The sequence below is a fragment of the Bradysia coprophila genome, unplaced genomic scaffold (assembly GCF_014529535.1).
Source record: "Bradysia coprophila strain Holo2 unplaced genomic scaffold, BU_Bcop_v1 contig_87, whole genome shotgun sequence".
NCBI classification, from domain to species: Eukaryota; Metazoa; Arthropoda; class Insecta; order Diptera; family Sciaridae; genus Bradysia; species Bradysia coprophila.
The window spans coordinates 1,791,385-1,803,022 of record NW_023504014.1 but is presented as its reverse complement, the minus strand read 5'-3'; the positions used below and the strand labels follow the sequence as shown (position 1 = coordinate 1,803,022).

At 36.8% G+C, this 11,638-nt stretch overlaps 3 protein-coding genes across 4 annotated transcripts; 2 read left to right on the top strand and 1 right to left on the bottom strand.

Annotated features, from left to right (window-relative positions):
- Positions 1 to 64: 64 nt before the first annotated feature.
- Positions 65 to 2,050, top strand: LOC119084649 (laminin subunit alpha-like). The gene is made up of 5 exons (XM_037194719.1): positions 65 to 450; positions 912 to 953; positions 1,012 to 1,527; positions 1,599 to 1,640; positions 1,707 to 2,050. The coding sequence occupies exons 1-5, from the start codon at positions 141 to 143 to the stop codon at positions 1,910 to 1,912; spliced, it is 1,116 nt and encodes a 371-aa protein (XP_037050614.1). The 5' UTR covers positions 65 to 140; the 3' UTR covers positions 1,913 to 2,050.
- Positions 2,051 to 5,396: 3,346 nt separating this feature from the next.
- LOC119084648 (probable 39S ribosomal protein L24, mitochondrial) lies at positions 5,397 to 6,548 on the top strand. Its single transcript, XM_037194717.1, has 4 exons — positions 5,397 to 5,611; positions 5,675 to 5,828; positions 5,888 to 6,081; positions 6,145 to 6,548. The coding sequence occupies exons 1-4, from the start codon at positions 5,498 to 5,500 to the stop codon at positions 6,454 to 6,456; spliced, it is 774 nt and encodes a 257-aa protein (XP_037050612.1). The 5' UTR covers positions 5,397 to 5,497; the 3' UTR covers positions 6,457 to 6,548.
- LOC119084647 (32 kDa beta-galactoside-binding lectin) lies at positions 6,451 to 9,503 on the bottom strand. Of its 2 annotated transcripts, none has more exons than XM_037194715.1 (5): positions 9,208 to 9,503; positions 7,670 to 7,860; positions 7,359 to 7,610; positions 6,922 to 7,078; positions 6,451 to 6,808 (listed from the first exon to the last, which is right to left on the bottom strand). In XM_037194715.1, the coding sequence occupies exons 1-5, from the start codon at positions 9,294 to 9,296 to the stop codon at positions 6,550 to 6,552; spliced, it is 948 nt and encodes a 315-aa protein (XP_037050610.1). In that variant the 5' UTR covers positions 9,297 to 9,503; the 3' UTR covers positions 6,451 to 6,549. The 2 variants fall into 2 exon arrangements, with proteins under 2 accessions (XP_037050610.1, XP_037050611.1); XM_037194716.1 differs by having other exon boundaries at positions 7,670 to 7,849; positions 9,208 to 9,502.
- Between the last annotated feature and the right edge of the window lie 2,135 nt (positions 9,504 to 11,638).

Genomic DNA, 11,638 nt, shown 5'->3' with positions numbered 1-11,638 from the left:
TATAGGAAACATTTTTTTTTTAAGTCAAAGGGTAATCAATTTCACAAAAACAAATGCTATCAGCTCACCCGAAACATGCTGCTAGCCGTATATTTCATTATATCATCTATCAGTTGAACTGGAACGTTACAACAAGCAAAATGTTATTACGAAATTTCGCCCAAATAATAACGTTAATTGTTAGTGTCGCAACGAATCACCTACTCCCAGACTGTATCCATTTCGAGAATGGAAGTGGATTCATTAAATTGTCACCGACCCCAGTTGTTACCAGAGACATGGTTATCAGCATGGAAGTGATTGCAAACAATTGCGATGAAATTTCGTTCACAATTCATAATGGCAAAAGTTATGTGTTGACCTTGAGGAATGAATTTATGTTCGATAGAGACGATGGAAGCGTAGACCGATTTGAAATATCTAATACTTGTAATGGGTTGTGGCATGAAGGTAATTTAACTGCTAGGAGAGGCGACATAACTACACGGTCAATATCGTCAGGAACGATATTATCGTTTTCTAGACGATAGTATCGTCTAAAAAACGGTAGTATCGTCCCAAAAATTTTCATCCATGACGATAATATCGTCTAAAATTATAAATTCTAAAATATTTTCAGGACGATATTATCGTTTTCTTGACGATATTATCGTTTAAAAAAACGATACTATTGTTTTTAAACGATAATATCGTTTTTCTGGACGATACTATCGTTTTTTTAGATGATACTATCGTCTAAAAAACGATAATCGTCCTGGATGAAATTTTTTTAGACGATAATATCGTTTTTTTGGACGATACTATCGTCCAAAAAACGATAATATCGTTCCTGACGATATTGACGGTGTGGAAATGTCCCGCCACCTAACTGCTAAATACTATGTCTCTATGAATTTTCATTTCGTTTTAAGTTAGGGTCGAGTTGACGGAACAGCAACCTCTTCTTTTCTTTGGTGAGTCAATCGGTGCGAATGAAACAAAGTGTTTTAGATGAAAACTCTTTTAATTTAGGCGATCGTGCATCGTATCACGATGTTCGTGGCTATGACTTGAATGAACTTGTCAACGCATTTCACATGAACCCTGTTTACGTTGGAATCCACAGGCACAATAATAGTTGGGGCGCCAGAAATATTGGGAAACCATTCAACGGTTTCATCCGAAATATCAAATTCAATCGTTTCGGACAGCCTCCACCTGATGACGGCAGATTAAACGGAACACTTCAAGCGATGCATTGCCCGAAAGAGTTGATCTTCTCAAAAAACCAGGGAGCGGCACTGCTGAGTGAAAACGTTACCTTCAACGACAATTTTCGAATATTTTTTGAAATGAAAATAGCGCAATGTCCTGATTGCTGTTCCAAATCTGCCATTCTACTGTCGGCCATATCCGATGATTCGTATTTCATTCTAGAAATTGTCGAAAATAATTTGTATCTGAAGGTGAGATCACAGAACGGAGATCGTGTTGTGAAGCTGACTTCAATTTTCGACTCGACGTTGTGTGACGGAAAATGGCATCAAAGTAAATATTCCTTTGTTATTTGATATCGTTACGGACAAATTTTCCAACATTTTCACATTTTGTACGCACAGTTGCCGTGCTTCAACAAGGCCGCGATATTAGGATTATTGCTGGTTAGTGTTAATGTTTGCCGCATAGTGTCAGCCGACAAAACAAATATTTTTTTTTCAAAATTACAGACAACACGTCGAACAGTAACAATTATGCGTTAATGTTGAATTTCACCGCTCCGTTGTACATAGGTCACCATCCGGTTTTCAAGCTATTGTCAGAAGTTGAAATTCGCAACGGTTTTGAGGGATGCTTTAGATCGCTGCATATAAATGGAGTTGTAGCAAAAATAATGGAATCTAATCTGAATGAATACGCTAAGATTGAAGATTGAAATCAAAAACAATGACGTAAATGTATAGAGATGGGCACGGCAGAGTAAAATAAGTTTACTCTGTCGTGAAATGGGGGTTTTATGCTATCGACTCGTGTACAACCATAGAATTAATAAAAATTTAATTTTATTGCGAAATTTTCAGCATTAGGTTCTTATTCTTCAATTGGTGAAAAATGATTTGAGTCGGACACACCATTTTTTGTTTCCGGGCGTTTATGGTGCTATCGATAGGGGATTTCAAGGTGATTATTTCGTAGAAGACGTTTTTTTTTTAAACGACCTCTTCGGCACAGGGCGACCGTAAGAAAATTTGAAAATTTCAGAAAATTTTTCCCCGAAATGAAACGACCCGGCCGGTTTTGATCAGACGATTCTAATAAAAGTATCGTCGGGTCGAAAGGTTGTAGCTGTGAGTCAAGGTGAGGCATCAAAGGGGGTAGGGTAATCTCGCACACCACACAAATTCATGGTGTGCGAGATTCACCTCTAAGTGGTGAATCTCGCACAGTCATGACTTTTCGTTACATGTCGTAAAAGGACGCATACTATGATCGCGTGTGCGAGATTCCCCGACACCCATCAAAGTCCAATTTTATGGTTTTGTCAATGAGCACCCCAACCGATTTTTCATTTTATTGGCTTAAAATGAAGGCTAGCACATCCCATTTAACATATCAAACAATTGGGAGGGGGGTTTTCAATTTTTTCAAAAAATCTTAAAAAACTTTCTTATGTGAGCCCACATTCCTGAGATTTTTTAATGGAAGTGTATGAAAAGTTCAACTAAAAATGAAATTGATTGCTGTATCGCCCAAAACCACTTGCAGTGGAGGTGTGACGCAAGTCCTGTTATCCACTTACAAAAGAACTGATATCGGTGTAGGTGACGCTTACAGATTCTACACGCAAAAAGATATGCGTCACAAATGGCAGCTGATGAGCAAAGTACGCGAAAGTTTTATCAACAAAAATCTTACCAGAAAAATTTTAGGAAGAAAATTATAATAAAAAAGTTTGAGTCAAAAAGTGGCAGATGTTGAGGAAGGAAAATTTTTATAATTATGAAATATATTGCTTTAAAGAATGGATTTCAAACGGAAGAAAGCCGAATCATCTGCCACTTTTTGACGCAAACTTTTTTATTATAATTTTCTTCCTAAAATTTTTCTGGTAAGATTTTTGTTGATAAAACTTTCGCGTACTTTGCTCATCAGCTGCCATTTGTGACGCATATCTTTTTGCGTGTAGAAAACCTCCACTGCAAGTGGTTTTGGGCGATATCAGCTCCTTTGTAAGTTGTGATTTTTTAGAATTGGGTCGAAGATAATAGACAATTATACTATGCAGTTTGAACGAAAATATTCTTCTTACAAAACTATATCACTTTCTCTTTGATCTCAACCTTCCAGCTTTCATTTGACGAAAATCGAAAATTTTACGGAATTCAAAAATTTGATGAAAATCGAAAAGTCTAAAATCGAAAAATTCACGAATATCGAAAATTTGACCAAAATCGAAAATTTGAGGCACTTAAAACGCTCATAGCTCCCAAATAAGCGACTTTTTAAGAAAACCATGAAACACGTGTCGACTAGAATGTAAAACTCTATCAATTTGTCTTTTAAACGAACCTTCTATCTGCAGTATTTTCCGAGTTATGGCTGACATAGCTCGCACTTAAAACGCCCATATCTCCAAAATAAGCGACTTTTTAGGGAAACCATGAAACACGCATCGACTAGAATCTAAAACTCTATAACTTTGTCTTTTACACGAAGTTTCCACCTGCCGTCAGAGTTGGATCGGTTATCCGAAAAACCGAGAATTTCGGTTCGGATTGAACCGAACCGAGAATTTCGGTTCGGATTGAACCGAACCGAAAATTTCGGTTCGGATTGAACCGAACCGAAAACTTTGGTTTTATCGAAAAACAATATGAAATGAAGGCAGACTCGTCAAAATTGATTGATTTCATTATGAACTAACCAAAAAGAAGTAAATGGAGCAATTGCATGATACTTTTATTAAGAATTGAAAATCTCATAAGCTCTTGTCAAATTCGTTTTCTCACAAAAATCGCATGCAATTGCTCCATTTACTTCTTTTTGTTTAGTTCATAATGAAATCGATCAATTTTGACGAGTCTGCCTTCATTTCATATTGTTTTACGACAAAACCAAAGTTTTCGGTTCGGTTCAAACCGAACCGAAAATTTCGGTTCGGTTCAATCCGAACCGAAATTCTCGGTTCGGTTCAATCCGAACCGAAATTTTCGGTTTTTCGGATAACCGATCCAACTTTGCCTGCCGTATTTTCCGAGTTATGGATGACATAGTTCGCACTTAAAACGCTCATAGCTCCCAAATAGAAGACTTTTTAGGAAAACCATGAAACACGTGTCGAATGAAATCTGAAACTCTATAAATTTGTCTTTTAAACGAACTTTCTATCTGCCATATTTTCCGAGTTATAGGTTCCATAGCTCAATAGCTTAACACGCTCATAACTCCGAAATTATCAGCTTTTATAAAAATTCCTTCAAATTAGTTTCTTAGAATTACGTCCTTAACATACCCTGAAAATTTCAGCCAAATCCGCCGGTAAATTCAAAAGTTTCGGTTAACAGAGTGACAAAGTGACAAAGGTTGGTAAAATTCATCAATTTCAAAATGTATGAAAATGAATTTCTTCATACAAATTTCTGCAAATTTCCAAGTTTTGAAATTTAATATCTCGGCCAAATTTTAACCTTATGAGGCGTGTGATAGCTCGTTGAACTCGTATGGACGCCCAGATTACGAATAAAATACTTTGGGGGTAGTAGGAGCAAAGGGGGAAAAGTCGAAAAGTTCGTGTATATATGTTCCTCAGTCCTGCGGAAAATTTTTTTTGTCAAATTTTTCAGTGTGAACGGACTTCACTAACGTAGGGCCATGATACTGGTTGTCTCTGGTCTACCAAACAATTATATGCACTAACAAGAAATTTAACATTTTTACTTTGTGAGTGTGGACAACTTTCAATTAATTTTTTCACCATCGGGAAGCTTTCTGGTCATGTCTAACTCATCCACTGCTGAGTAGAGCTTCAATTGCTACTACATCTCATAGCCGAGGATCTCACCTTTCCAAAAATACCATATTGACGATGTCAAATATATGGGTAAGTCGACCTACTCGAAAGATTTTTGAGACAGTTTTTTATTTCCAATTTTAACCGAAATAAAGCTACAAATTATGTCAAATAAGGTGGACTCATTTCATGAAGTTTACACGCAAGGTGATACATTATGATATTTCTTGACAAAGTTCAGGTCTATAGATCTATAGATCATTGAGTACTTCTGGTCACCGAATGACTACTGATAGTGTTAATCTTGGCTCTTCCTTAACACTGGCACTTCAATTCAAATAAAATGAAATCCATCCCATCCTATGCGACATCTGCTTGTGAGTCGATTGTTGAATGACATTAAAACTGTCAATCTTGTCTGCGAGGTTATGTAAAGCCTGACGGCTGGTATACTGTGAATGCTGTGAATAAAATTTTTATCAACAATATTTTTCCCGGCTCATCATCATCATGAGGATAACAATTCCATCTTTCAAGCACTTCAATGTCCTCAATAAAATTGGTGACCTTACCAAGCGATACTCCAACTTGCCCGATTCATACATTAAGCGTGCCACAGAACAGGTAAGGAAATCGTCGAGGCATAGTCGAAATAGCCGATTGATAATTCGTGCAATAACACCGTAGGTTTACTGGCGAACCCCTAGAGATCACAGATATCTAAATAGAACAGTGCAAAGACTGCGATTCCGTTTTACAACAAATCGTCCATGGACGAGTCAATTTTATCAGCAGAATTTACCCGGAACGCATCGAAAGCCAGTGTTCGTAGAACCAATCGGTAACCAATGGTTTATGTGTTCATAAATGGAAAATGCTAAATGTCCTCCCATATTGCAGAGGAATGGTCTTACTTCAAAGGAGATCGTGTCGAAGTGTTGGTAGGTCGTGACAAGGGAAAGCAAGGGATCGTTACACAGGTAATTCAGGAACGCAATTGGGTAATCGTAGAAGGAATGAACTGTCATCATCGGAGAGTCGGACAGGACAAAGACTTTCCGGGAATTCTGATCAAATCAGAAGCACCCCTACTCGTGAGTGAAGCGATTGATGGTTGTCACGTTTTCCAACTGAAATGATTTGTAATCTGTCCTCAGGTGACAAATCAAATCGCTTTGGTTGATCCATCCGATCTGCAATCGACTCCGTTTGAATGGCGGTACACGGAAGAAGGCGAAAAGGTGCGAGTGTCATCGAGAACAGGGCGAATAATTCCGTTACCGAAGTCGATGGAAGAAACAGTTGACTACAAGTCGAAAAAAGCTTACGTCGAACGGGAAAAGGATACTCCTGCCGCTGTTGCATCAGCAGTCACATTCGAACCGAAAATAATGACATTCGAAATGGAAATCATGAAGGAAATGGGTATTACGGAGGACAGAATACCAGGAAAAACGTTTTGGTACTGAGAACGTCACCTGTCTCCTCTTTATTGAAATGAAAATAATTGGTGCTGTACCAGCAATTAATGAATAAATTGTGTAGCGTTCGTCAGGCTTCTTTTACATTGAAGTCAATTCTCCCAAATGTTGCGGTCCATCAAAATATTTCATGGCCGAGACGTTCATTTCTCCGCCGTTGATTACACAACACTTCAAAACGGCCACTTGATGGTTGGGACAGCGATGATTGAAATACGTGTAATGGTCACCGTTGATGAATATTTGAAAACATTCGCGTGTCACAGCGATACCGATTTTGAATTGCTGACCTCGCTTGAAGGGAAATATTCCCGATCTCTCTTCGTCTTCTTCGTAGAATCTGCGGGAAGCATAAGAGTTTCATTTTTCGTTAAATGATCGGTGCTGTGGCTGTTGAATCGATAGTAAGACACAAATTACAAGCACCAACCCTTGTGGTGCTGCAGTACTTACTTGCAATCAATTCTTTGCGACGTTCGAACCACCACTTTTTCACCAAATTTCACATTTAATCTCATTATGATTTGGGTTGACTCATTTGTGTATAAATCGATTGCAAATTCACCGTCCCGACACCCTGAAGCGATGCCGCTGATCACAAACGTTGTACCTGCGAAGGACAAATCTACCCTCAAAAACGATCATAGTCGAGTAGACTACGTCCACACAAAGTCTCTAGCATTTTAACTGTATGCCTCTGCTGGCCAAGCAAAAAAAAATTCGTGAACTAACGAATGAAGTAAAAGATTCTGCTTTAAAGTCAACATTTTGTGAAACTAACAAATGAAGTAAGAGATTTCTCGTCATAGTCTAGCCGATAGAAGTATAACGACGACATGCTTGCCATGTTCAAAACGACGAAAATCGATCTACGCCAACATGCAAATTACCAATATCCATTGGAACCGGAACGTCGCTCGTAAACACGTAATTGCATTCGGGATAATCAAATTGCACCGGAAATGTTTGTGGAAACAAAAGTCGATGATCAAATTGTGTAATCTTTTCGAAATCATGTTTGACCCGAACAAACTTAATCTCGTTAAGAGGTCGATTGTGGTCATACGTGCAGTAGAGTTCGTCATTGATGTGAATTTGGAAGATAACTTGTAAGACGGTCAGGCGTATGCTGAAAGGTTTTCCTAAAATAAATTCGAAATTTTAGATTTTTTACCGATCCTTTTCCTTGCTCATCAAATACCTGGTTTCAGTGGATTTTTCAGAGCCTTTCCAATGAGATTATTTGAAATTTGTTCATCCGACCAGCCAACATTCGGAAAGTGAGAACTACGAATGATTTGTTTTTCGAGGAATCGTACACTCAGATGCAGCATGATGTTGTCGGTCGGCATGTATGTGTCATTGGCATTTTCAGCGAAATCTATCGATATTCTGAATATTTTGTGAACATTTAGTTTGCGGTGAAATTAAAGTGGTTGTGTGCAGATGATTTTCTCGAAGTAAGTGCATGTAGGGTAGGGTCACGACAGTGCATCACGCAAACCATAATGTTGATTTATGGGATCTTCTATTTAGTCTGTCTAAACACTCTAAGCAAAATATCATGATTGAGCGTGGTATCAACAATACAGCCATCGACACTTTCCTTTCTCTTGACGTTTTTCAGACGATAAATAAAAGGGAAAATTACTCAAAGGAGCGAGTTGCAAATATCTAATGATGGAGTTTCTGCTGCAGGCGCATTAGCCTGTCACACTGGATAATATGGCACTTTATAGTAAAATGCAATTGAAGTACAAGATTTGAAATCAACAGAACAAAAATACTTTGATCGATGGAAGCGATAGACCCGATAATAATACTGGTCATACGCTGGTCGTCTCTAACAGGTTAAAAGTCATTCTCAAATTAAAATTAATAGTAGATCACATTTGACGCAGCGAAAGTAATTCATGACATAAGGAAGGTTACAATTTTGTGAAAAAAAGCAATCTCACAAGTGTTTTTCTTGAGCAACAAATATGTCTTTTCAAGTAAAGTACAGTCTGTATATCCGGGCCGAAGGCACTACATTTGTTGAACATACAGTTACCGGAAAAAGGTGCTCGAAACCACACAAAATAAATTCTGGTTTATATCCTGCCCAGTTCCATGCAAAAGTTTACTATCTTTATCACAGAGGAATTCACGTAAAATTAACCGAAAATATTCTTCATTTAATGCCGTGTAATGATCAACTTTCGCATGGGGCATCGAAATATTGTTATTTCGAGTGGAAATATAATTGAATATTTAGGATTGTTGCGTTGACGAATACTTGGCTGACCTTGTATCCGCATTATTAGCACACAATTTTTGGAATTCAATGGAATTTAGTGAAGTTTATGGAATTGGAATTTTTAAATTCGAATTTTTAAGATAGATTTTTTTCCACTGGTTACCCCCTTGGTTTCCACATTCCTTCATATTTCAAACATCCGAACGATTAACTCCCACTTTGTATTTATTAAATTGAATAGCAAACTGTTGGGATCGTCACGCTTTTCCAATAGCACACTATTTGTCTATAGAATTAAGCGATGACTTATAACCAAGCCCGTAATCAATGCTGGTAAGTTTTTTTTTTTGCAAATTCACCATTGGTTAAAAATAGAAACCCAAATCGATAAGTACCAATCATTCCAATGGTAAAGAAAAACTCATTTTCCGATCATAATTCAAATGACCCTGTCCTTAACCAATATGCTTTTTAAATACTTTCCGCTCAGACATACGTACTTTATAGGATTTGCTTTAACCATCCCGCCGATAATGATTACATGACCGAACTGAACCTCACTCAGAAGCTTGCCGGACCAGATATTCATTATATCAGAAATGGAATAAATCGGACTCTATCTGGGAAAACAAGATGTGTCTCTTCACCGTAACGATTTCAAACTGAATTTTTATTTCGCTCAACTCTGTACTGTTGTTCGATGTTATAAGTTTGCTTGACACAGGACAAATATCGATTGAAGGTTTTCCAAACGTTTTGCGAAAAGCACAAATTTTATAACCGAATTCCAATTCAATACATTCTGTTTATGAACTGAAACAAATGAGGAACACAATTTTTGTTTTATATACTTACTCACAAAAGTTTTTTTTTTTTTAAATCATTTTTGACGGTATATTCGTTTCACATGCAAGCTTGTCATATATTAAGACAGAGGAGTAGAATTCTGTTCATAGCACAAATAGTTGAAAACCAACAGTTTATTGAAAATGGGACATTGATTTCCTCGAAAAAGAAAATGATCCGTTCTACGTTACTCGCTCTAATGCATAGATATTGTTGCATACTACCAAATGCTACAATCCTACATATTTACGCCAATGCTTTAGAAAGGAAGAAAACCAAACGAAAAGCAGGGAAATTTGTTGCGCTTTTAATATTCTTGTTAAGTTTGTTGTTTATTGTTGTTACTGTGTGTAAAATTGCGTGTACGATCGGTTATTTATATATATTCAATAAACGAAACATTTTTGAATCGCAAAATATATCGCCCATACGTATATAGAAGCTTTTTTCAGGAGGATAATCGTATTGCTTTTAATGAGGTTTGTGAAAATCCCGCTGTGAATGTTGTTGTTGTACAAAAAATTATTTTGGGAAAATCATTTTGTGTAGGAAAATGTGGAAAATTATAGAAAAATGTTTTCCCAAAAATCGTTCCTGACTGAATAGTGAATACATAATGTTAAAAGAGAATGCCAAAAATAGTGTGTCCCAATCAAGCTCAGTTAAATTAACTGGTTCGTTTCCAGTGAACTGGGCTTTTACATACGAATTGACATCGAGCTCAGTTGAATAATTCTCTCTTTTCCGCTCTCACACCCCTCCTCAACAAAAAGAAAGTTTTTCCGAAAGGGACCTATTGGAAGCTCAGACAGCATACAATACACAATAGACAACTTCACCTCTGAGGAACTGCTCTTCCTGAACTGGTCTCCAACTTCTGAGTTCAACAATTTAGAAATCTTTAGAAAGATTTCGAAAAGTTCTCTGCACTGTGGATCCTTCTGCATTTTTCATATTCTTTTTGTCCAGAGCGATTGATCATATATAGATGGCGACGTAACAAATACCAAGGCTTCACCTAAAATTTCTTTTGTTTTTGGCATGAAACATAAAAAATCATTAGGTAGAACTTCGCGAGTGGTGTCACTGCGGTGCTATATAACTCAGTAGTTCGAATGCCTAAGCCTTTAAATATTTAAAATGGTTTACGTGTAATTTTTACACTGAGCTGAACTTAAAGATCTTGTCCATCTATTTTGCGGTATTCGGTATTGGCTCTTTACTGTAGTATTACCAGGATTTCATTCCCCACTTTAGCGCGAGGCTTAGCAGTTGATTTACGAAAGAAGAGACTGCTATAAAAGCTTACGGTGTGGCATAGGTTTGGAGACAACACTAAAATAATTAGGGATATTATATTCGACCGATAAATTAATTCAATACTACCGATAAAAAGTAATAAATGACCGATAAATATGGTACCGATAGAAAATAATAAATGATCGATAGGAAATCCACAAGTACCGATAAAAATATTCAAAACTACCGATAATTTTTTACCGATAAAAAGTACTAAAATACCGATAAGTTGGGATCTTTATCGATCGTTAATCACTTTTTATCGGTAATTTATTACTTGTTATCGGTAGTCTATTATATTCCATCGGTAATTTATTATTTTTTATCGGTACTTCCGTTTTTTCTAACTCATTAAAATATATTCGAGCCAGAAAATAATGTACTTTTACGGCTCTGGATTATTATAGCCAAGAAGAAATATAAAAAAAAACAGAAAAATCACGATCCCACAATAATAGAGAATTATTATCCCCATCTATAATTTTGAAATAACATTGAGATTGGAAGTAAGCAAGTCATGTTTGACTCTTCTTATAATAGACAAAATTTTAATTATTAGAGTTCGGCCCTAAACAACCATATACCCTACGGAGATCATTATAAGTAGGGTACATGTTTGCGCTGAAATACATCAACTGATTTATAAATAACTCGAATCAGTGAACATATTGCAGTGACAAAAGTTAGGATTTTTAGTTAGGACGCGCCTCTACTGGTACATAAATCAAGAAGATCGGACGACATAGGTGTGTAGACCAAAAATAGAGGTGTTATCGAAGAAGCATC